General features: G+C 36.0%; 1 protein-coding gene across 3 annotated transcripts in view; it reads right to left on the bottom strand.

Annotated features, from left to right (window-relative positions):
- LOC139148901 (uncharacterized) overlaps positions 1-27,794 on the bottom strand; it is an 84,801-nt gene that overhangs the window by 33,738 nt on the left and 23,269 nt on the right. For all 3 annotated transcript variants that reach the window (XM_070720348.1, XM_070720349.1, XM_070720350.1), the window contains exons 4-9: positions 7,638-7,754; positions 6,080-6,174; positions 5,554-5,663; positions 3,479-3,621; positions 1,484-1,551; positions 544-641 (exon numbers count right to left, since the gene is read on the bottom strand). In XM_070720348.1, the coding sequence (XP_070576449.1) occupies positions 544-641; positions 1,484-1,551; positions 3,479-3,621; positions 5,554-5,663; positions 6,080-6,174; positions 7,638-7,754 (631 nt within the window). The remainder of the gene's footprint in view (positions 1-543; positions 642-1,483; positions 1,552-3,478; positions 3,622-5,553; positions 5,664-6,079; positions 6,175-7,637; positions 7,755-27,794) is intronic.

Genomic DNA, 27,794 nt, shown 5'->3' with positions numbered 1-27,794 from the left:
CCATAGTGTCTTGCGAGTTCAAATCATGGTTATTAATAGCTAGGGTTATTATGCATGCATATGAAATATGATGGTTACGCTATGAATTTATGATTGCAGTAGAAAAACATCACTTTATGTAATTTCCACTTTTTGTTGGTCTGTTTTATTTGATTGAAAGACATTGAAATCAACAGCAAATTCTGTGCAATCATACTGTCTTCTCTCGAATTGATTTTCAAACGGATGTTGCATATTAACTTTTTTGTTGATGCAACATGAATCCAAGAAAGAAACTAAAACCTTACGCTCTGATTACTTTCATCGATGACTCATGACTTACACATGTGCATCAATACACTCTGGTATTCGTTTCATGTCAATTTTCTGAAGTTTTGAAAGTTAATACTGAGTCATCAAATCGAGTGAAGGTCCTTTGGCTGAACTACGACCCACCCCTTGACCTGAAGCGCCAATTTTATCTCTGCAATGTTTTCTAAAGATTCCAGACAACTTCAAATGTCACTGAAAACTGTGACACGTTCGTTACTTGGTTTCACCTACCTAATGCAGAAATGACGTTTCCAAGTGTAACAAGCGATTTATTAATACTAGCACCTTCCAAAAGTCTTCCCCTGCTGTACCTGGGATCAGCTCTCTCACTGTGATTGAGACAAAAAGCAAATGGCATATTAAAAATAGCTACACACATATCAGGGATGACATTCATTTCAACTTTCTTAATTGGTGACCTGATTGAGTTAAAGGTCACTGGTTTCATATTGAATCACATCCAGTGACTTCACAATGAAATCTGACACTTTAATCGTTACGGCAACATATAGAGACATCAATTTCCTAAAAGCATTGTTTCACTTGTTGTAATGATGTGATCGAGAATTTAATCTTCGCATTACGGGTGAATAATGAATTTGATATGTACGGAGAACTTACACTCTTTTTGAAGATATTGGCAATTTCTTTTAATAATCAAAATAAAGTTATAAAAAGCACAAATACAAGGAGCTCAATACATTGACAAAAATAGAAATTACTATGACAGATTTAATATTGGATTTTGATTTTTAGATTTGACGGATCAATATGCCATGAGAAATATAGAAACCTTCATATACATTTATTCTGTGAGAAAAAAGTTGCACATCCTTAGCCACCATGTTCATATCTTAAAACTCTACCATTAATGGTTTGTTTGTGTGTTGCAAATTTTGTTGTTTGTAAACTTTTCAATAACACAGGATAAAGCCTCTGAATAGATTAAAACACCAGTATTTGGATTCAAATGGCGATGATATGAATATGAACAGAAATTGAAATCATAAAAGCATGGCAATTATAACCATACTTTAGACTCTGAGGAAATATCAATGAACTCAAATATATTCACTTCATATTTCAGGTAAAGAGTGAAAATATTTAGAGAATTCTCATTTTTCTTGAAAATTTGTTAAAATGGCAGAATTCTTACTTCAAGACCACTTACCAGCCGGCTAAGTCTACTAAGTTTATCTTACTAACTATTTCACTTGGCAGATTGTCTTCAAGTTTGGCCTGAAGAAGAAGATGAAACCAAGAATTAAATACATGCGGAAAGACAAACTTTGTTACAATATTAATTATGTACATCCTCGGCCAATTGATTATTGTAAACAGACCATCATTTCAACAACCCCTGATAGTTCTAACTGGGCAACAACAAAACCCACTTCTATTGATTATGAATGACAACGCTGCTAGAAGCAGAAGGTTACATGTACTTCAGGGTTTGGTTACTGGGGTGTGTAATCTATGATTCTTTTCAAGTACTGGGTATATTCCCTCCGAAATCCTGGAGGGTAGTTTGATGTCATTGTGACATCACAACACTTGCTAAAAGCTACTCCTTGGCCTGCTTTCTGCATGAAATCATTCTGTTCCTCAGACAATGAAAGACCACTTTGATCAACAATAACTTAAATTGAATGAGTTAACATTTTCATGACAGTGCGCACAAGAAACAATATGACACTTCAAAAACTTTGAACCACTGTGTGGAAGCAAGTACAGACAACATAAAATTTCTCCAGTTGTCAATTCTCACATGACCAAAATAATTGAGGGACATAAAACATTTGATAATTACAATCTAATCATGTGATCACTAAACACATCAAAAGGTCTAAACTCTCACTACACATTTGACCAAAACTGTCAAGATAGTCCTTCACTGCTGCAGAGAAATGGCGGACACTTCAGCTCTTTCTCAACAATAAATACATCAATAGACCAGATTGCTCAATGACAAATACATCAATAGACCAAATTTCTCAATGACATATACATCAATAGATCAGATTTTTTAATGACAAAGACCAGATTTCTCAACAACAAATACATGTACATCCATAGACCAGATTTCTCTTGTTCCATTCTGTGACAACAGACAGTGATTCCAAAGGTCATTGACCTATACAATGGTGAGTTATAGACAATGCTGTCAATGGTACACCAACTACTGACATGACAAGGCTTTACTTTTTTGCAATCAATTAATTCAGAAAGTAAGAGGTAAATTCATTTCCATTAAGATCATAAGATGCAAGCATTAACAGAGAGACCAATCTTGACATTTCTGAAATTTTAAGTTGAATAAGAGAGAATTACCTTCACACTTTAGACAGACATTGATACAAATTACTGTAATATTTGTAGAAGGGCTTTGAATAGATACTAAAGGCATGTTAAAGAGTTGTGAACAGATTTCAGGCTCAACGAAATTAATAAGACTAAGTTCACAAAACCTCTGGAATTTTGTGTGTTTTGAGAATCCTGGCTTCTCTTGTAGTACGCACCTCGAACGTGAAAGACTTAAACTTTTGCTAAACCTTTCCTCAATGAAAAGTTTCAGCCAAACTCTTACCAAATCAGTGTTTCTGTAAAGCTAGTTCACAAAAATGATATGAATGTGTGAGTGCCAGGGTATGTGGGCCAACATTTCTCAACCATTGCCTAGTCAGGACAATCAGTTAATCTGGATATATTGTATGCTCCCATGGTGTCCCAATAAAACAGCAGTATACTTGACATTCAAAATGGCCACCATCCTTGTATTAATTCTCTGGAGAAAAATTAAAATGTTTACACGTTTTCACAAAACTATGAAAGTGAAAACTTTGCTTACTCCAAGATCTTCATAATTGAGTCCCAACGAGCAATACACCAGAAAAGAAGGGTATCTATCCCTGAGGTGTATGCCATGCTTTACAATGTTTGACAAAAAAACCTGGTATCTTTAAATTTAGCTCAATATTCAAAAACACACAGACTCACATTCTAATAATGGGGTATAATTAATGACCTTACTATTCGTGTTATTATCAATTTCATTTCTATGAACAAAACTCTGATCTCTCTCTCTCTCTCTCTCTCTCTCTCTCTCTCTCTCTCTCTCTCTCTCTCTCTCTCTCTCTCCCTCCCTCCCTCTCCCCCCCCCTCTCACCTGAGTAAAGTTTAATGTAAATATGGCATGTGATCTGCTACTGGCATCATGCATGTGTGTTGCTGCTGTTGTCCTGTTAGCATTGCCTTTGTCTATCAACATTTGAACTGCAGCTAAGTCAGACACTGTATGCCAGGATAAGTCTGCAAGAAAGCAAACAAGAAATATCACTAAACTTCACAAAATCACTGCAGTTCTACTGATGTAGTCACAGAAAGAAAATCGTACAACTACCGGTAATTGTTGTCATGACTGTACAATTACCAGTTAAATATCTAGACATTTGCAAATTATTTGAACTGTTCTTGAGTTGTGGTGAATGACTAATTAATAGAACCAGGAAGTGAAATGGCATCATTATCTAGAAAATGCATCATAAATGTATGTCACTTTAGTAACTGAGGCATTACACAGACCAAAGACAGTCAAGCGGAAGTTAGAACAAATTGATATTATCGTATGTGAATTCAGGAAATGGAACATACTGAAAATTGTATTTTACAATATGTTAAACTGCTATCAGAAGCATACATGCTTGCTCATTGCCATGGTAACAAACCAGAGGAAATGACAATCACTGATACTTGCATCAAGCACAATCCATTAGTTTCCCTCTCAACTCCAAACTCATCCATGGGACTCATAACTTAGTAATTCGTTTTTGCAGTTTCACATCCTGAAGGTTTCAAAAACTCATAAAGAATACTGACATTTACTTTTGGTTTCTTTTGGAATTCAACTTTCATAATGTTGTGAGCTGAATACAGCTATGTGAGATAAAACTCATTCAAGTCCTAAGAGTTCTAAGGAAATGAAACAAAAGATTAATTAAAGAGAGAAGAAGTGACGAAAAGTTCTTTTTCTACTTCCTGAATTATTCATTTTGTGTGAAAGTAAAGGCAAGTTTCACAGAATCATTTCAAAGATAACAATTTATGGTGTAAAGTTTTGCAATAGGACACTTCAAGGCTATTTCCATCAGTTGCAATTTAGTTGAAGAGCAGAATGCAAAGAACAGCAATCCCATTAAGGTTCAGCATTTTAATTAAACTTTTATTCTCACTGTATTGTTGCTAACACTCCATCGCTTACATACGTAGTAGTCTAACTGTGACCATCAACTTTTATCTACCCGGGCGATCAAACTTTATAACAAATATAACTAACTTCAAAGTCCTTTCATCTTTTAATGGCACCTCTTGGTGAGTTTTTAATATGCAACCTGAACAAAACCGCTAATCTTTTTACTTTCTTCACCTGTGAGTTATCAGTCAAGAAATGGTGAGTTATCGGTCAAGAAATGGTGAGTTATCGGTCAAAGAATGGTGAATTATCGGTCAAAGAATGGTGAATTATCGGTCAAAGAATGGTGAGTTATTGTCAAGGAATGGTGAGTTATTGGTCAAGGAATGGTGCGTTATCGGTCAAAGAATGGTGAGTTATTGGTCAAGGAATGGTGAGTTATCAGTCAAGGAATGGTGAGTTATCGGTCAAAGAATGGTGAGTTATCGGTCAAGGAATGGTGAATTATCGGTCAAAGAATGGTGAGTTATCAGTCAAGGAATGGTGAGTTATCGGTCAAGGAATGGTGAATTATCGGTCAAAGAATGGTGAGTTATTGGTCAAGGAATGGTGAGTTATCAGTCAAGAAACACTAGGAATAGAATCACATTATCCAAAAGCATAGCCATTGTCATCAGTGTGTATATACACATGTAAACTGTATTTTCACATAATATTTACCAACACTGTTTCTGATGCCAGCAAGCGCTCATTAAATTTGATTATAAAGGGCTTCTTGTTTAGCTAGGGATTTCTTATCTAATTGTGTGACTCCAACAGTGCACTGAATCTAGGTCATGCTCTGACTACTGTTTCAAATGTGTACTCCCCTTGTTCATGGTATCTGGGCAACAAGACTAGTAAAGTTCATCTATGTTTGCTAGTGATCTGTCATGCAATTTATCAAACTATCCAGTCTTCCACTGTCAAATATCACTTGCACTCTGAAATATCACTCACTCAACACCATGATACATGTGTATTGTACTTGCAAAAACATTTCACCATCCTACCTTGTACATACGGCCCCTCCAAGGGATGTTCTCTGACTTTAAGAGTGTACGTGTGTTTCTTGTGAGCGTGGAGCAGATCACGTACTCTTTCATTGTAAATTTCAAGGTAGCTGAAAAAACAAAACATGCATGGTATTGATTGAAAGGTGCAGTTGTGATATTGATTGTAAATTCAAGTATGAGTAAACTGTAGTTTATTCAATTGGCATGCTTAAAACATAGACACAAACGACTTGGGTTACATTCACAGAACCAAATAATGTGCATTTGCTCACTCTTCTAAACAAGAAGGCAGTTTCTGTCCAACAACAATGAACTTGTCAAAATTTGAAATGTGAATGGTCACTGTAGAATACCTGTACATTGTAACATATGACAAGAAACAAGCATTTCAAATTTGGTGCATTGCTTTAAGACATACATGAAATATGTATAGCAACTGCATGATGTTGATTGTTCTGATAATTACTAATAAATCGACAGAGAAGTCACTGAGAGGTCAAGGTCAAAGAGAGAATTAGATTACCTGACTTCAATCTTGAAAGTGATACCTTCTTCAAGAAAGTCGTCCACTCGGCTGCAAAGTCCTTCACATATTCTGGGAATCAAGCCAAGCTCCATCTGAAAATGTCATGGTTTAAGAAATGAAATAGAAAGACACCAACTATATGCTTTTAAATTGTGAGCAGAAACCTCCACATTCCAGAGATGAAACAGATAATTTACAGAAACTCAGAATTCATGATAAATGTTCCAGTCAGAATCTGAACATTGATCTCAAATAGCAGACTGCAAGTATCCATAACACTGTTTACTAGTGCAACTGTCCATGTTTTCAAGATCATGGAATCAAGAATGGATAGCAAAGTGGTAATGGCATGAAAGTTGAAACTGTTCTGCAGCATGACTATTTCATTACATGCAAGTCTTGAAGACATGCCTGCTGTTTTTCTGCTGAGGTCTTCATTCAGCAGAACATTCTCTCCATACTTTTGCTAAGAAATGTCAATAACTTGCCTGTCTTCTTCATTTATGTGATGTATGTGGTCATCATTGGTCAAAACTACTGTTTTTTTGGTTATGTCTTGTTTTTATTTGGGAGCAATTTACTTCATTCTGCACTTAAAATATGCTTTGTCATCAGTTTAAAGATATCTGCTCACAGTATTTTTGTAATAATATGATGCTGACACAGTACAGGATGTCATATCATCCAGAATTCATTTGTATGTCAGTGATGTAAGATAAGTACATTGAGATGACATAATATCTGGTACACAACAATCTATCACTATTTCTAGAAGCATTTACAAACACATACATAGCATGCATTCAGATGTTATTTTGAACATTGATGACTTCATCACTGTTCAGAAACTCAAAACACCTGCCACACTGCACAAAAATTACCAAGATACACTGTAATGTCAAATGGCAGCTTTGTAGTTAAAATGATTATTAATTTGCAAAACATGACTTGCTTGATATTTTTCTGTTAATGTTTTAATCATCTAATATCGATCCAAAACCACTTGAAATGACAGTCTCCTTGATTCAGAACTGAGATATGGAACACTTGTTGCCACAAACACCTCAAACACCAAACAGCCCTTAGAGATAACCATGACATTGATCTATGCCACAGGTTGTCTTGATAACAGTAGGATCAGCGAATACTTTTGACCTCTGACCTCTGGCAGATGTACTTGGATAAGGAACTACAGTGTCAATAAAACTAACTTTCATAAAGACATGTTTGCACGTACATGTACATGTAGCCTAGGTATTTCATACATACCATGTACATTAAAATGACTTTACAAGTCACTATAAAAATAAACCCAAATACAAAAGGTGACATCAGCTCCTGTTTACTGTTATTTATTCACATCTGTGTTTGCATGTCAAACAGGCACTCTTGTGTCACAATCTCCAAATTTTCTGTTCTTGTAGGAGATGCCTTTATTTCGGTGGCAATATGGTCAAATGTGTGATGTTTTATTTCTAGAGCTAGAGTTCAACCACTTACAAATTTCGCCAGACCACACATCTCATTTACCTGAGCACAAATTCTTTGATCTTACCTGCTTTCCCATCATAGTGTAAGACTTGCCAGAACCCGTCTGACCGTATGCAAACACACACGCATTATAGCCTTCAAATGCAGCATCCAGCACCTCTGTCCCAAGATCTTGAAATATCTGTAACAAGACATAATATTTTCTTAAATGCTATTTCATCTTCAGTATAAAGAGGACATAAATATAATAATCAATATTTTGTAGGTTGTGTATAGTTGCATGATTTGTTTTTCCTGCATAGACATAAGTTATGATATGCTTTCTATGATTCTTTTCACAGAACTCAATGCCTTATTGTTGTGCTTTTTCATAATATTATTTACAGTAGCAATTGGACTTTGAAAGTGAAAGAACAAAAACTTTTGCTCAAACTTTCCTCGGTGAAAACTTCAACCATTCCCTTTCCAACTCAACAACAAAAATAATCAGGGGACACATTGCAAATGTTGGTAGCCAGAAAAACAAATTAGATTTATAAACAAAATTGCTAATATTTGAAATTCAAAGTGGCTGTCATCCATTACTGCCAATAAATGGTAGATATTTCATTTACTCTGAGAGCTTGAGGGTGAGTCCACAAAAGTGGTAGATCAGAAAAATATTGTAAATTTTTGAAAGTTCAAATTTTTGTCCCAAGGCATTCTACCTTAAACTGAACTTAAGGCAACAAGACTAAAGTCTACGAGAACAATAATAATTCAATATATCATTTTTGTACTTAACACAGATATTGAGGCTAAACACAGATATTGAGGCTAAACACATATATTGAGGGTTCACAGCAATACACCAACTGATCAGGGTCACAGGTCAAAATGACAGGAAAGGTGATAGACTACTGCAAAGTTATTTGATCATAAATTTAATTTGATGAATGTCAAAGCCTTGGTCAAGTTCATAATTTAATTCCTGTGATAAAAACATAAACCTCTTTCAATTGCAACAGGAAAAAACTCTAAACCTACATAGCGCTTGACCTCATAACAAAGTATGACAATGGATCTTGGCTGGACAAAGAGTCAGGTACAAAGGACATTGAGTTGCCCCCTGGGTCACTACACTGACAAGCATAGCAGAGTAGGGGGAATTCTAGCATATAACAAAGTATTTAGTATGTAAAGACAGTAAAGGGTGTGCACACATTGTGTGTGTGGTTTTCCAAGTAGACTTTCTCACAAAATTAGTAGTCTTATAAGGTCTTTTTTACTTTCATGGTAATCTGAAGAAAACATCTGGTAGTCCGCTTTTATGTCGACCAGGTAGCTTCTTAAAACTTACATACTGTTTCTGACAATCTGACAAACAAATGAGATCAAATGAGTATCATACCCTAATATCATCTCTTAAGTTTTTATGTCAGCTAAGCAATACACTGACGTGTGCATGAAAGCACTTTTATAGCCAAGACGGAGTCAGCTTGGACTCTCTGTTGTGCCGCGCAACAAAGTAAACGCATTCACTGACGTTTTTTCAGACAGAACACCCAAACTAAACGCCATCAAACAATCGCACAAATCAAACAAAAGATTCAATTTGTATCCTTTTTGTAACAAATAATTACGTGTGCAGAATTTTTCTACAGACCGATTAATTGGAAACACACTGAAAACATTCATCATTCCAGCAAGATATACATGTATACTGCAGACTGTAAAATGAAATGACAGAAAAACCGCAACCGTCTTTCTAGGGTTACCTGGTTCGTTCTCAGGAAAATGACCTATTTCCCAGGAAAAACTACATGGTCAAATAACCAACTTTGCGATAAAAGTCGAGGCAATCACCAGGCGTAATTTCCATTACTGCGCGAAGGATAGCATATTGTTTATTGTCCTCAAACAAATGCCTGAATATCGGTCTTTTAGGCTACATAGTGTCTTTAAGTGTCCGAAAACATACTCAGCTGCGTTGAAGTCAGGCGAGTAAGTTGGCGTGAAAATATACTGTATTCCCATGTGATCTAAGAATTGTGCCAAAAGTTCACCTCCACGATTGTGATGAGTTGGGCAATTGTCAACAATGACGACGTCATCATGTTATGAGGTCCACTTATGAAAACAGAAAAATTAAACTTGCCATTGAAGTTTAGGGTGTTCATTTTGTTTGTTGTTGAATTGTCTACACGTTGAAGTAAAACTGATACATGATCTATTGTATAAGTGATCTTCACAAATGTACAATGATTATTGAACTGGTTTGATGCAAAAATGAGAGAATCACATGCAAGGTACGGTAAATCAGTTTAACCTTTCAGGCCATAACTTTAGCGTGAAGTACTCTAGCTGAATTACCCTACACACTGTGTGTAGGGAGTCAAGCCTTAGAGGGTTGAGAGATCTGAGCTTTTTGTGGTGTACTTTGCAATTTCTGTTGAAAAGAAGTTTAGTACATGCCCAGAGTTAGATCATCAATGTACCAGTGACAAATACCTTGCTTTACAAAATGACCTCACAAAAAGTTCTGTCAAGCTTATACACCTTCTGTAAGTACGATAAAGAGTTGCTTATTCATCCTTTCTTTGGATGTAATCGTGTTAAACAAGTTTGGAATACATTCATTGGAACTAGAGGCAGACAAACTGGTTATACTGCATGGCGATCTAGAGCTGGAAAGATACTGCATGGCCATCTAGAGCTGGAAAGATACTGCTAGCTAAGGATCAGACTTGCACCACTGAATGAAGTTTCTTATCCTTGTGTTGCAGAAAAGTAACCTACATCATGAAATGGCAAAAACAAAGTTCCAATGTTTGCTTGCGTTGCTGAATTTTCTTAAAACATACAAAATACTGAATATATAATTATTATATGAAACTAAAATGAGAGTCCTATGAGCTAAAATGGGGAATATCTGCAAGCTACCAGTCTATAAAGTATTGCAAATTGCTTTCTTTCATGAAAACTAGAACACCTGTTTTGTAATACCTGTTTTGTAATGCTAGTTTTGTACTCAAACTTTTTGTATAATATGTTACATAGACATTTCATTTGATACCATTAATTAAAACAAGACATTACGAAAAAGCTCCCAGCTAATGTACTTTATGGTAATAGTACAACATCAACATTAGGAAATTTAATCTACAGACATAAAGTACGAACACTCTGAGACTGATTTGTGAATTGTTACATTGTAATGAGTGCTAGAGAAATTTACATGCCGGCTTCACATTAAACATTAGCGAAGATCGTTTTAGAGCGGTTCATCAAAGCGACCTACATTCATTCAATTTCAGGAGCACAAATCAATGATAACAGATATGGTCTCAACTTGTCATTAATTGTTGTTTTAATCCGCCATTGTTTCAGTCAGTTTTTGTTGTTCGATTATTCCTTCAATTCAAACATGAAATATAACAATATTTGCAATATGATAAACACTGCAATATCATCTATTACTGTCTGTGTGATATGAAAGAAAAGTTTTCAATGGTCAAAGATTTCATGTTATACTATACTTCAGAACTTTGCAAGCTGGCACTGAGCCAAATTTCTAGTAAGCCGACAAACATTGTTGACTGCTGCTCTAAAAGCTATGCTAGACTGTTCACTTTCACATCGGTAAATCGTTCTCTTGTACAACATCCTCAATCAAAGAGACAAAAAGGGATCTTTTTTCCCTCTGCTACTGAATAAAGACTGACAAATATTTGTGCATGAGTGTTCTCCATTGTATGCCACTGTGTTGTTTGGTAGAACTCTACAGACATTACAATAGCCTTGTCATCAGTAGTAAGTGAACAGAGTCAAAGTCTTAGCCACATTTACGCCCTCTCTCTCCTTGACGTCAAGGGGACAGGAGTAGAGTAATATTGTTAAAGGAGATAAAAACAAATTTTCTGCGAGGTGAAAAACTCTTGGAAATCTTTACAGCATAGAAGAAACTGCAGTCGAACAGCTGAGCAACTTGATAAAATACCATTGATATTGACAAGGTCTGTTACCACTGCCCAGACTGGGTACTCAGATGGACTAGAGGAATATTATTGTTCTATTCTTGTTTGGAGATGAAGTGTGGTTTAATTGACTATTGTTTGGAGATGCAGTGTGGTTTATTTCACTATTGCACATATTTACTGAACAGAAATTTAATGACAGTTGCCACTGAGAGAGAATCAGGAGAATGATGTAGATGTACTTCCTGATTGCTTTATACTTGAGACAAGTTTCTCGAGAGGGAGCATCTTTCAGATGAAATCCTGACTTAGCTTGTTTGATTAGGTAATTAACAATGAACAAAACAATGGGTACAATTAGTGATGCAAACCATGAACAAAGCAGACAAAACAATAGAATTAAATCTATCTCTACTAATTAGCCTAACCCTGTTTCTGTTTAACTGTCTTTACTTCACAAACACTTTTTCATCATTTGTCATCACCTTCACATATAACAGTGACACAAATCTTCCAGTTTCTGCAATTAAATCAATGCTCAGTCTTTCAACTGGCATGGCAGTACTATCTTATCTACTTGCCACGGCAACATGCATATTTAATAAGGATAAGAGCTATAAAATACAACTTGTTATCAAACTGTAGAATGTTACCATGGAGATACATCATTATTCTTGATGTTATTTTGATAATATCCACCTCCTGTGACCTCATCAAACTGGCTTTACAAAATATAATTGTGACTTAATGCATAAGGCATTATACAGAGATGCTGACAGTTCTAGGCTGTATATGCTGGTGTTGTGTTTCCATATTGGTGAACATAGTGGTGTGGTAGTTGGGACATTCCAGGGCTGCCAGCCCAAAATTTATCAAAGTTACTAAGCTCTCAGACCTTAACAGGCATAGAAACTTTAAACTCTGCAGTGTAATTGAATATTGTTTTGTAGTGACTTGCAAATCTGGATGGCCTTTGTTATAATACTAAGATGACCTTGCAAATATGAAGACAATAGCAGCACACTTTCCTTTGGAAATTCTTCAAAGCATAGATGCTGTCACTCTTGTATCCAGGTTCCAGGGAGATAATTCTTAAAAATACGTGTTAAACATCTACATGTACAGGTTCATGTATATCACAGAGTGTCAAGTGGAAAGCAAATACAACTTAGCCCAACGTATTAATGGGAGAGGGGTACTGCACATGTATATAATCATGTTCAATTTGGAGTTCAATGTCAAGATCTGGGTCACAGTTTAAACTGTAATATTATTATCAGTTTGATCTGTCATGAATCATCAATTTGTCATACAACATATCTAAACACCTTTTATTACAATGATGTTTCTGGGCAAAGTATAAGTGACCTGGTACAGCTGACATTGCAAATACTAAAACCTATCGACTGGAATACTTCCATAATTCATGCTTGACTTTGCCTTCTATCAGTAGGTTTGGTCTAATGGCGGCTTTTTTGTACAACAATTGGCACACAGCCAGGGGTTACAAGACAGGAATTTTCTACTGGTGTGGTACTGCCTAACAGTGTCCACCTACCAAGACCACCGTGTGGGGAATTTTCTGTGGTAGGAACAGTGTACCAAGACCGACGTCTAGGATAATTTTCTGTGATAGGATCTAGCTGTGTATTTATGAATACAAACACTGAGAAATTGTCTACCAGTGTGGTGCGGTCTAACAGTTATCATGCATGTATCAAGACTGGGGAATTTCTTTCTTCTCTGTGTGGTAGGTTTTCACAGTGTAGATGAATTTATGTCTCCCTGGAGAATACTTGCTAGGGTATCACAGTATACTGTTGCTAATGTCAGTCTAAACATGGATGTAAAACATTTACATCCATGGTGTAAACCAGAAGATAAATAGAAATGTTTGACCATTTGTAGCACTTCTTGACCCATTATTGAAGGTTAATTCTTCTTTTAATGTGTTTGAGAAAACTGATGATGGCTGATTATTAAACACTATTTCATTGATATACATGCACATGGACGGTAGAGTCTCTTCTCTCTACGGTATACATCAACAACTTTTATAACTGAAATTAAAGGTACTTTTAATGATGTAGTTAAACAGAGAAGGACAAAGCCTTTTTATTGTTCTCTCTCTGAGATCTTTTAAATGTTGAAATTTACTGTTTTGCTAATCAATCTCAATGAATAAAATCCCTCCAACATAGTCTAATTGACAAACTGGAAACTTTATCCCTATCCAAGTGACTTACATGTACATTCAGTCTCTCGGCAAACTACGGTATAACCCTAGCCTTGTACAACAATACACATTGTTAAGGAGTACAATTGTATAAACGATTTCTTCTGAACACTATCTACCCCTGTCTGTGTTCAAAACTTGATCCAGATGACATCAGATTACTTGTACAGAAAAGCCTCCTTGACCAAAACAAGTCATAAATAATGACATAGTCCCCACCGGATCAAATGTTTCATGGGAACAGATGATGCCAGTTGGTTGCAGTTTTTTCAATTCAAGTTAATCTAATGTCTTAATTTTGATTTGTGAAACTTATTTGAAAGCTTCACAACTAGAATTTAACAAAAAATATGATATATGGACTGAAAATGAGTAAATTACCCTAATAATGTACATATGCAAATTTGACACATCAAAATTATGTCATCCTAAGGAATCTATAAATAACCTTTGAAAGGAGTTTTGGAGAATATATTTAGACAAAAAATGACAAAATTGGGCCAAAATATTTACATATCCAAATTTCATCATTATTCAGACATATCATCTGGTGATAAGGTGGTCCAAGAGAATCTGAAACCCAATATTGAAACCTATAAATCAAGAGATTCCTTAAGAGACTTTTGAAAGAAATAACAAAAAAATTCTCAAAAATGCAAATATGCAAATTCTCTGCTAATTTGAATAAATATCAAATACACTATCCCTACAAATATATATACGAAATATCAAAGTAATGGCACTGGTATATATGGAAATTTTTAAAAATTATCAGAAAACATAAGTAAATTTTCTTTTATTGTGCAACTGTATTTATGAGATACAAGTCAGTTCTAGATAATCATCAACATTGTCTATATACCTAAATTGGTCGTACTTGATGTAGAAAATTTCAGTTATGAACTCCACAAATTTGGTCTACTGATGGAGGGATGGACAGATAGACAGACTGACATAGAAAGAGTGATGACATTATCCCCTAAAAATCATACGAATACATTCTACTCAGTAACATAAAATTTGCAAACTGCATGCTGATTCACTTTTAACAGATTTACAGTAATTCACTTTTCAGCATATTTTCACAATTTTGTTTTACCTTGGGTAATCTGGATAACACAATACCGTACTCGTCCGAGTATAAGCCCCTGCTCGTGTATAAGCCCCCCCTACTGATTTCAGAGGATTTTAGAAAATGCATTACATCCGTGTATAAGCCCCTACCCTAGTGTAACTCAAATACAGAAAGGTTAAGAGAGTATATTTGGTCATTTAACTTGGTAAAATTACTTTTAGATAATAAAGAAACTATTAAAAGATGTTAAAACAATGGGAAACTGGAGTTCCCTTGACAGCATCGTAAGGAAAATGACACATTTTCCCAGTACTATCTTGATTCTGTGACCCTGCTCACCCCCGTCGCCTAAATAGAATAGTCTCACTCACGTCCGCCATTGTTTATTTTCATACACAGCTACGATGTTTTCATGCTTGAAACATGCAGTTTCTTTTGTTTGAAGCAATTATCCTTTCATTTGTGAAGACTTTTCCTGGTGACTATTACAATTTTCACTGCTATGCTGTTGTTTTCACAAGATGTAGACAGTTTGATACTGGAATATTGAGTCGCCTTTCTGTGTAGGCAATGCATGCCTGTTTACATTACTGTTGATCAGCAGCATACATAAACGTCTTTGTTTCAAGTTTGGGTTTTTTTCGACGCTGAAATTTCACCAAAATGTCACTTCTGTATTCAGAGATTGTACTATCAATTTGTTTGGATGTGTAAGTCGATTTTGAAAACGATAGAAATATCAGTGGTGTTAAAAAAAATCGTACATAAAATTAGCATAAATTAAGCGTCTATGCCAGATAACATGGGGTTGCTCGAGTATAAGCCCCTCCCCTAGTTTTACCGCTGTTTAGTGTTGCCGAACCGGGGGCTTATACTCGGACGAGTACGGTAACTTTGAAACTATTCCTAGACACAGTTGTGGTTGAGGGTGATGACATAGCTATACAAAGGTCAGACAAGAGACAATGCATGACGCAACACTATGAGAAGATCTGGTTTCTCTCTTGAGATAGAAGACCCAACAGTGAAATAGACTGACCTGTAACTAGTTTAGGATTACTGTACGACTATACAAGACAGCTGTCTTGATTTCTTGGAATGCAATTTTTTGAAGATGAAATATTCAAGCTCTTATAGAATCTAATTGTTTCTCTTTAACGCTAGGTCTATATGTGAAATCTACAATAATGCTCGGTCATGAAATCTACGCAGCACTAAACCAACATAATTTAAAGTGATAAATATATACATTTGTTACATGTACGGAATGGCAACCTTTGACCTGAAGGCCTTTGATTCAAAAATGGTCCATCACAACAACATTATCATTTAATGACAAGTACAGACAATATTTAAGATAACAAAGTTATATTTGACCATTGTATGTTGTGATGACAGATACAGACAGTCATAGCTGGAATTCACTTCTTGTGTATTTTCATTACTACAATTCCTAGGCAATACAAGTTTATCAACATTTACAACTGTTGTCAGTTGTAAAAATAAAGACAGATGCAGTGATATGATTGATATCATTGACCCTCATTGTAAAACTGAATGCTAAGTTTATTTGCAAATGTTTTCAATGTCAAATATGAATATATCGCATGTAACCTGCCTCAACACATTTTTCTCAATCTATAGTCGAAGTACAGGAATTTGAGAGTTCACAGCAAAAAATCATAAAGTTGATTTGATTCAATTTTGCTGTCAGGTTATCAGATTATGAAGTAAAACATTTTCATCTTGATTATCTGTTATTGATTGCATGTACATGAATTTTCAAGAAAACTTTTTGTTCCCCGTCTTTATTTCAAAGTCATGAACACTCATGTGCTATCAAGGAGATATTCTTTTATTCAATACTGTCCACATTTACACACCACATGCAAGATGTAGAACTGTTTTTACATCAATGTTGTGTGGGTGTATTGTCTTGTGTGGGTGGATAAAACCTCTGCATATGTGTTCTCATCTCATCTCAGCAATCATTGGCTGATGTGTATCAGGCATATCATGCATACAAACAGATTTAAACTGTCTTTATGTGAGACTACCAACACACAGTTAGGTGTTACTAAGCAGGTACAGTAATACTGGTAACATAACGTACACTGTATACATTCATAACGTACCTTGGGGTCAGATTATCAAACTAAAATAACTTCAGTCTATAATGGTCTGTGGCAAAGTATGAAATTACTGCCTGTCTTTGCAGGTAAATTCTTGGCAAGGCAGGTGAGATTGCCTATTTACATGTACCTATGTTATGGATAGTTGACAATAATTTACCAATTTTTTATTTGCGCAAATCAGAGTGGAGGCATACCAAATAATACAACATGTAAGATGTACCTGTCAGGGCAGGTCCTTTTTTTTGCTCTGGCATGCAACTTTTCAAAAAACCCGCCTGAAGGTCTAATTGTTATTTTTGACTTTTCTACACTGTTGATGGGCAATAGTGTGGATTCCTGTTCAATTATTTCATCATCACTGTTACGTGCAGAGAAAACGAACAAAAGGGTGAACTCAGCAGTTAACGTTTAAAACAAATTTATTACAAAAATAAAACTAATTGCTAAGTTAGGGATAGAGTACAAGCTTTAAAAGTGTACAGACTACTTATCTCAGCTGGGACGGCAAAGCTCCAGTCTCAGAGTTGTAACAGTCAGTCGGATGAATGAACAGTCCTTTGGCTTGCAGGCTTGAAGTTGCACAAAGTCCACAGTATAAATCCAGCGTTGGCAGTGAAGGTCTTGAAAAGTCTAGAGAATGACTACTGCTGGAGTTTAGTAACACACAAGAGACACGATCCCAAAAGTCTGACTGGAAGCTGAGCACGTCCCTTTTATAAAGGCATATAAGAACAATCTAGAACTTTTATTGACATGCTAATTACTGTTCTAAAATTATCTCCCTTACACAACTAATCAACTTTCCAGAACATTCCAAACATGACTAATTGAATTCAAGGTTGTGAGGTCATTGAGGGTAGTGACCTTGAGAATGTTCTAGACTAATTGAACTCAGGTCACAATGAGTGTGGGGGAAATGACCTACATAACACACCCCCTCTTCAAAAAAAGAAAATTTTTCAAAGAAAAAATCTTTCTTTTACAAATGTAATCTTGAAAAAGATTTAAGTACTCAAAATTTTTTTACTCTAAAGTAAAATTTCTTGAAAGTGAACAACAATAAACTCTAAATACGAGAGAGACAGTCTGCAATTAAATTGTCTCTGCCTTTGATATGTCTAATGTCAAGATTAAACTCCTGTAACATTAAACTCCATCTTAGCAATCTCTGATTTTTGCCTTTAAATTTCTGTAGAAAAACAAGAGGGTTGTGATCAATATAAACCACTATTGGCTGATTTGAAGAAGTAACATAAACTTCAAAATGCTGTAAGCTAATATCAAAGATAAACACTCTTTTTCAATTGTAGAGTAGTTTCTCTGGGATTTGTTAAATTTGCGTGAAAAATAGCAAACAGGATGATCTACACCATGTACTATCCTCTTGCAATAAAACAGCACCAGCAGCCGTATCACTAGCATCCACAGCTAATTTGAATGGCAAAGTGAAATCTGGTGCAGACAACACTGGAGCACTTTGAAGTATGGCTTTAAGTGTATCAAATGCCTGTTGGCATTGCTCTGACCAAACAAACTTTACTTTCTTTTTAAGTAAGTTAGTCAAAGGCTCAGTAATTGTGGAGAAATTTGGACAGAATTTTCTGTAGTAACCAGCCATACCGAGAAAGCGCATCAGTTGTCGTTTGCAGTTTGGTATGGGAAAACTTGAAATGGCACTGATTTTAGCATCAACAGGTTTTACCTCACCCTGTCCTACAGTATGTCCGAGGTAAGTTACCCTTGCCCAACCAAACTCAGATTTGGCAAGGTTGACAGTCAACATTGCTTTGCTCAGTCTCTCAAAGAACTTCCGCATGAGCTTGATGTGTTCCTCCCAGGTGTCACTATACAGGACGACGTCGTCAACGTAAGCTGCACACCCGTCTAGCCCGGATATGACGTCGTTGATCATCCGTTGGAACGTTGCCGGAGAGTTCTTCATTCCGAATGGCATCACCTTGTACTGGAACAATCCGTCTGGTGTAACAAAGGCGGATATTTCACGAGCACGATCCGTCAGAGGGACTTGCCAAAATCCCTTCAGTAGGTCAAATTTTGTCACATACTTGGCTTTTCCCACTCGGTCGATGCAGTCATCAATCCTCGGGATTGGGAAAGTGTCTGTCTTTGTTAAAGTGTTGACCTTCCTAAAGTCCGTGCACATACGATAACTGTGATCTGATTTGGGAACAAGTATACACGGCGAGCTCCAGTTACTTTTACTGGGTTCAATAAAGTCATTGTCCAGCAGGTATTTGACTTCTTCCTGGAGATATTTCGCTTTTGTTGGATTCAGTCTGTATGGATGTTGTTTTACAGGCTTACTGTCCCCAACATCAACGTCGTGATAGATGACGTTCGTCCTCGTTGGAACATCTTGAAATAGGTGTTTATATTCGTGGAGCAGTTCTTTCACCTGTTGTTGTTGTTCTGGCTGGAGGTGTGCCAACTTGTAGACTCCAGCTTCTCCAGGATTTCTGAGTTCTGAAGCTTGACCGAGCCCAGCTTTGAGTTTAGAGTATTTTCACTCAAGTCAGTTTCAGTATCACTATCTTCATAATGGTTTGAACTGACTGCACTGACAGGCTGAGTTATAGTAGGATTATCCCTATCCAAATATGGCTTAAGCATATTTATGTGACATAGCTGTTTTTGTTTTCGCCTGTCAGGTGTTATTATGATGTAATTTAAATCACTCAATTTCTTATCAATTAGGTATGGCCCAAAGTAACGAGCATGGAGTGGTTTGCCAGGAACCGGAAGTAGAACAAGAACTTTTGACCTGGGTTCAACTTCTTTTTGAGGTGTTTAAATCGTTTTGAATTTCTGTTTTTATTTTATTTATCATATTGGTTTTCATTGACTGCTGAGATGACTCAAGATTTTCTCTGGCTAATTCACATGCTTTAGAGAGTTTTGTACGAAAATCTGACACATATTGCAAAATATTCAGACAATCATCATCGTCTGATAGGAATTTCTCTTTAACGAGCTTAAGTGGGCCACGGACTGTATGTCCAAATACAAGCTCAAATGGGCTAAAACCAGAGACTCCTGAATTGACTCTCTAACAGCAAAGAGCAAAAAATGAATTCCTTCATCCCACTGCTTTCTCTGTGTCAAAACAGTAGGTCCTAATCATGTTTTTCAAAAGTTTGATGAAATCGCTCAAGAGCACCCTGACTTTCTGGATGATAGGCGGATGACCTATACTGTTTAATGCCTAGCTGATCCATTACTTGTTGAAAAATATCAGACATAAAGTTGGAGCCTTGATCGGACTGGACACATTAAGGGAGGCCAAATAAAGTGAAAAATTTTACTAAAGCTCTCACTATAGTCTTTGTCTTTATGTTTCTCAGTGGTATGGCTTCTGGGAACCGAGTTGATGTACACATAATTGTCAACATGTACTCATTTCCTGATCTTGTTTTTGGTAGGGGCCCAACACAGTCTATTAGTATCCTAATAAATGGTTCTTGAAATGCAGGAATTGGCTGTAAAGGGGCCTTTGGAATGGTCTGATTTGGCTTTCCTACCATTTGACATGTGTGACAAGTTTTACAGAAATGTGCTACATCCTGCCTGAGATTAGGCCAATAAAAGTGACTGAGAATTTTATGATAAGTTTTCCTGACTCCTAAATGACCAGCCCAGGGGGTTTCATGGGCAAGGCGCAATATTTCAGCACGATAGGGCTTTGGAACCACAATTTGATGTTTTATAGCCCAATCGTCATCAACCAAAACATCTGGAGGTCTCCATTTACGCATGAGAATACCAGATTTTGTATAATAGGAAACAGAGCTATCTGAAGTTTTACCTTCATCATCTACCCTGTCAAACAAAGACAAAATATCTGGGTCTTTGTGTTGTTCTGCAATGAGATTTGATCTAGAAAATGTCTGACTTTGGTCAGCAGAAGTTTTACTGGAAGTTTCAAATCCATGAGGGATAATGGAATGATCCGTGTCAAACACCTGACTGAGAAAGGTGTCATTTAAGTCAACATCTGTGACATTGTTTTTGAGAGTATTTTGATTTCGGAAGTTTTCTTTGACATGGCTCGAGTAATAGCACATGATGGGAAAAGGCCGGGAATGTCTTCCTCTATTGGCTCTGGATTTTGATCTAAACTAGGATTATCAGTCACAAGTGGATTAGTAATGACCTTGTCCCCAGCAAGGTCGTTTCCAAGAAGAAGGTGAATCCCTTCAAAAGGCAAAAAAGGCCTAATACCTAAAGTCACAGGTCCGAAACAAAGTCCGAAGACAAATAGACATTATGGAGAGGAACAGGAATAAAGTCATTGCAATCTACCCCCTTAATAAGAACTTTAGAACCTGAAAATGACTTTTCAGAAAACGGCAGGGTATCTGCCAACAAAAGAGACTGGGAAGCCCCGGTATCTCTTAAAATTTTGACAGGGGTAGCGGAAGAGAAATCACTAGAAAGTGATATAAAACCATCATGAATAAATGGTTCGAAAATACCCATAATGCTATCTTGAGAAGAATTGACCTTGACCTCATTAATTGGGGTTGAGAGGGATTTAACCTCAGAAAATGTGTTACACACATTATTAGACTCTAATTGAGTTGATGAAGAAATAAAGCCGGTGGCTTAGATCCACTTTGACCACTTTGACCTTCACGTTTTCTTTTCAATTTGAAACACTCTGACATTAAATGGCCGTCTTTCTTACAATAATTACAAGAAAGTGTACCGAACTGTTTGTCAGAAGGAGATTGAGACTTGGGATCTGATGATGTGGGAGTGTTACTTGAACTCTGTGAACTGTTGTCATTTGATTTTCTACTCTCCTTTGAGAAATTCTTGGATGAAAAGCTGGAGTTAAATTTACCTGCATTGTTTCTGTAGAAAAAGGACTGGGATGGTTTGCTGAGAAATGAAGATTTGTGGGTCAATGAATAATCATCGGCCAAACGTGCAGCAACCTCCAATGTATCTGCCTTTTGTTCATTGATAAACGTCTTGATGTCACTCCGGATGCACCTTTTAAATTCCTCAATCAAAACAAGTTGTCGTAATTTGTCATAATTCTGACTGACCTTTTCAGAAGAACACCAACGATCAAACAGTTGTTCTTTTGTTCGAGCAAATTCAACGTAAGTTTGATCTTTCACCTTCTCACAATCCCTAAATTTCTGACGGTAAGCTTCAGGCACCAACTCATAACCCTTGAGAATTAATTCCTTCACAGAATCATAATTTGAAGCCTGCTCTACTGACAACTGAATGTAAATTTCTCTGGCTTTACCCACCAAAGCACTCTGCAAAAGCATAGACCAGGACTCCTTAGGCCAGTTCAGACTCTGAGCAATTTTCTCAAAATGAAGGAAATATTTATCAACATCCTTTTCTTGGAAAGGGGGAACTAACCTGAAATGCTTAGTGATGTCAAACTTGTCTGAAGGGAAGAATTTTCCTGACTGTCCAAGCTCTAAACGTTTTATTTCTACCTGCAATCGCTGTTCTTCTAATCGCAATTCTTTTTCTCTCTGTCTTTCTTCCATTTCTAATCTTTCCTGCCTTTCTTTTTCTTTCATTTGCAATTCTTTTTCTTTCATTTGTAATTCTTTTTCTTTCTGTCTTTCTTCCATTGCTAACTTTTCACGTGCCAAATCTGCCTGTATTTCTAACTCTAATTTTCTGAGTTCAAAGGAAGACTCAGGTTCATAATCTTTTAGGGCAGACTCCTCAAAATGGCCTGAATCAACTAAATGTTTTGCAATCTTGAACTGTATCTCTCGCTTGCGCATAGATCTTTTGACATCTACTTTAAGGAAATTTGCCAGTGCTATGAGGTTGTCTTTTCTGAGGGAATTAAATGTGTCCTGATCAAGGTCATCCATAAATTCGTCTGGCTTGAATTCCGCCATGATTAAATTTCGCTGAGTTCACAGTGTAAAGCAGTTTTGAAAAGGTAGGCAAAATGTTGTCAAACGGCTCAAAATATTCGTATCCGGACGAGCCCCCAATTTGTTACGTGCAGAGAAAACGAACAAAAGGGTGAACTCAGCAGTTAACGTTTAAACAAAATTTATTACAAAAATAAAACTAATTGCTAAGTTAGGGATAGAGTACAAGCTTTAAAAGTGTACAGACTACTTATCTCAGCTGGGACGGCAAAGCTCCAGTCTCAGAGTTGTAACAGTCAGTCTGATGAATGAACAGTCCTTTGGCTTGCAGGCTTGAAGTTGCACAAAGTCCACAGTATAAATCCAGCGTTGGCAGTGAAGGTCTTGAAAAGTCTAGAGAATGACTACTGCTGGAGTTTAGTAACACACAAGAGACACGATCCCAAAAGTCTGACTGGAAGCTGAGCACGTCCCTTTTATAAAGGCATATAAGAACAATCTAGAACTTTTATTGACATGCTAATTACTGTTCTAAAATTATCTCCCTTACACAACTAATCAACTTTCCAGAACATTCCAAACATGACTAATTGAATTCAAGGTTGTGAGGTCATTGAGGGTAGTGACCTTGAGAATGTTCTAGACTAATTGAACTCAGGTCACAATGAGTGTGGGGGAAATGACCTACATAACAATCACCTTTTGTAAAAATCAAACGTTTAGTGTTGTCCTGTATAATGTGGGTTAGTTACAAGTCTAAAAGATTAGTAACATTTTTGAATTTAAAAAATTGGAAAATATGAGGTACTTCACTTTTCAATCAAAAACTTTACACAGTGCCCAAAGATTGTGACAGAGGATTGCTAAAAATTTCCTGGGGTAAAGTTCAAACATGTTCATTTTTAGGCTTATATACAAAACATGATCAAAAGCTATAATTCATTTAGGTAATATTGAAGATATAAAAAGTTCAGGGTTCAACCATGTTGCTCAAATAAAATATAAATTCGATTTGTATGTCATGTACAATTTCCTAGATAAATGTATCCATTTATGCAAATATTATTAAATCACCATTGTTTGCATATGCAAATCAAATAAAGATAATTAGTGGAATATTCATTCGCTTAAAATTTGGCATTTTCTGTGCTTTTCAATTTGCTGTACATGGAGACAGTTTGCAGAGTATGTACATGGCTATTATCTGTGACAGTCAATTGGACAGACATAACACTTGAACTTTGAACTTTGACATTCATCATTAGCAGAACCTGTGTTATCATGCAATGCAAAACTAATATTGGCCTTGCAGTTGGTCAATTCTGCTGCCTGTTGCATTACCAGATAAATTGCCAAACTTTAAATAAATCAGTTTATCGAGGCAATGTCATTGGATGTCATGTGTACATGTAGGTCATCTTTTCAACACAGGGTCTTGATTCAACAAAACCTGGACATATGAACTCAGGCAGCAAAGCAATTGGACACAATCTAAGACATCTAGATCAGATTTGATTGTGAGACAAGAAAAGTCATATATTAAACTGCCTACTGTCTTTAACTGCAAAGACTTTGAATTTCAAAGATAGCCTGTAATGTTTAAATGGCTAAACTAGCAAAACTGAATAGTCAAGTTACATGTACACATACATCATGTACCGTTACACAATGTCTGTTAACTCTGATTTCACATCAAACAGAAACTGCATCTTGTAATTTTAAAATGGAAAAGCTGAATGCATCAAAGAAACAGCGACACAATGATATCAAGAATCAAGCAATATGACATGGTAATGCATGAGGCTTACAATCATTGTATGATAAATTATTGTCCCTGAAGAGAATCAATTTGTCAGCAAAAGTTAACCATAATGAAACAGCCATGACCTCCTATAGAAAGTTTCATCCCAACATGCATTGCAAAGTTATTAGAGAACCTGGCCAATACAATGAGTATGCACAGATTATCTATTAAATGCTATCTTGTCTCAACAGTTGTCTTACTACAATTTTCTTTCATCTCAGTTTCTGTATGGCCTACTTCCTATATTGAGTGCAGATCAGAATTCTGTAGATGTACATCTAGTAATAATTTACATGGCTGCATTCCTGTAACATAATATTAGGAACACTTTCTAATCAGAACTGGGATGAAAAATGTTTTTACAGTTCCCTACAACAGAATGTAATGTTATGCTCTTCTTCAAATGAAACCTCCAAATGTTCACTAGCTTGTATTTTGTGAATGGTTCAAACCACATCATTGGAAAAAATATACTTGAAAAGCACATAAAGAGCTGAAAGTATACAATTGAAACAACACTCCATCAAATCAGCAGACATGATGGTCAAACAGAATAATAAACACAGCCGAAGTCTTATCAATATTTCATTCTGAAAAATGTAAATGTTTTCAATGTAATATAAATAATGTGAAAAGAACCAACAACATTGTGTATTCTGTCCCCAAAATAACAGCACTGTGAAAACCGTGAAAAGCAATATCTTGCAAATAAATTGACAAGGTGAATCATATTTGAATATGAACAAAGTGAAAAAATGAACTAGAATTTATAACTGTAAGAGTCATAACATAGAAATGAAATATTGACTTGGATATGATAAGCAATGGAATGGAGGAAGGATTATCATGGACATCAGCACTGCATGTGACAAGAACGCAAAAATGGTGATGATAGCGGCCACCACCACATACTGTGTGATGTAGAAGTCTAGGCAGGGTGATATTATACCCCAATTAGAGGTGATTCTCCACCTCATTACAAAAACAAAGCCCGTTTGGGTCACTGGAAGGTCAACATCAACAGTTGGGGAAACAGCTGGGCACCCATCTTTGCTTGAAATGAAATACCAACTGTGTAGAGAATCCACGTGAAATATCAACTATTTTATTGATAAAGTACCCATGACAGAACTGAACAGTATCAACACAGAGACAGACAGCTACTTCATGATAGTTTCAGTTGTGTAAATACCACATCATCTCTATAGCAACAAAAACATTAACATTTTTGTGGAAATCTGTATCACTTTGTTTTCTTGTCTCTCAGATCAAACATCCATATGATCAATTGAAACAGATTTCATTGGAGTTTGCTGTGATGTTTCTGTAAAAACCTTGATAGTAACTACATTATGAATCATGAAACATCGACAGAGTACTAAGTTTATTCTTGTTGGCGGTTGCTTTTTATTATGTGTGAGGTAATTCTGTCATCTCTGTAACCTCAACACAAGATTTAAATCATGGTCCACATTGAACACTATTTTTTTTTGATCTTGCCCATAAAAAATTTTTCCTTTGATCTCGCTGACAAAAAGTCAGATTACGACACATGTATATCTACACAGGTTACGGCTACAGCATACAATTAACAAAACAATGTTAGAATTTCATTGGTAACAATCATTACATCATTAGCAATCTCTCAATTTTGGACATGGCTTGTGTTCAATCAAAAATCAGGTTATTGTAGGAAATCCATGGTGTTATGTTGATTGAAAGGTACAGCCAATACAGCAAAGCTGAACAGCAAAAGCTAATATTGAAAATTTAATGACACTGTAAAAATATACATAAATGTTGTTCAAATTTGGCTTTGATAGTTGAAATGATTTAAGATCTGTTTGATAGGAGTCATGCCAACAGTGAACACGTTCTTTGATGGCCGTCTCAGCTATTTGACCATTCTTTCTATGCACAACAATGGCTACCACGTGTGTCTACTTTGAAAGTTGCAAGTAGATTTAAAGCCCCAGTGACCTTCCTTTGTTCAGAGGTTGTGAAGTTTTTCAAAGTGTTTGCTTTAAGGGTTCCCCTCCCTGACTGTGGTGTTAAAAAGGTGTCCTCTGCCAGAACAGATAGGAATAAAACTCTGCTGGCCTGCTTTGTGGTTATTGTTTCAGAATAATTACACCATAAGACACATGTCTTGACATGTTGACCTGTTAGATATTATCATCATGAAAGAGATATCTTTCAAAGGTAACTGTAAAGTAAACAAATGAACATTTATCACAAATCCTTATCACTTCGAACAAACAACGAACATAAGCCATAAAAAGATAGCGCAGCCAATCAACTATGAATTGTGTAATCAAAACTTTTTGGTAAAACTACATTACTTGCACACTCCTTCCCGACCATGTCAATCTATTTTAAGTGTGTTTTAGGTTCAGTTTGTGAATTACATGACAAAGTAAACCACTCTAAATTGACACTGCACAACTGAAATAAAACAAACAATTTGAGGCACATCACTTCATTTACTGCTCTGTATAAATGATTCATTTGGATCAAGGTTTATGTCTGATTGGATTTTAAAATTTCTTTTATTTAGTTTTTAATACGTTAGGACACAATTTCATTTATTGTCCTCTGACAATCTTCCTGAACTGATTCAAATCAACCATTGGCCATGTAAACTTGATAACTATTGGCCACGTAGACTCGACAACCATTGACCATGCAGACTAAACAGCAACACTATTATAGTAATTCACTCTTATTATGCTTTTTGTCTGTCTTTTTTTCAACTTTTGAGTAATCCTGTTCTTTATTATTTCATTGTTATTTTTTTTATCTTCTATGAGATGTCCTTAATTCCAAATGTGGCATTTTAATCCTGTTAGTCTCCTCTGAGGGATGATGGTGCCAATGAGATGTGCATCATTTCATAGAATTCAAAACCAAACTGTTTTATAGTTGTACTTTCTATCATAAAAGTGTATTTATTCAAATCATTAAATGAATTGTCTGCATAATGGAGATAACAATTCCTGTGTACAGCCCAGCCATCATGTCTGTATTATTCCCCTTTTCTTTGGACTCAGAACTGTTTTCTGAAAAAATTAACTGCATGTATTTTGACTAGAAATGACCATACCAAAATAAACTTTTTATTTCCTCTCATATT

Source organism: Ptychodera flava, chromosome 14, assembly GCF_041260155.1.
Source record: "Ptychodera flava strain L36383 chromosome 14, AS_Pfla_20210202, whole genome shotgun sequence".
In the NCBI taxonomy this organism is placed as follows: Eukaryota; Metazoa; Hemichordata; class Enteropneusta; family Ptychoderidae; genus Ptychodera; species Ptychodera flava.
The sequence above is the reverse complement of the archived record's forward strand: the minus strand, read 5'-3'. Positions and strand labels throughout refer to the sequence as shown.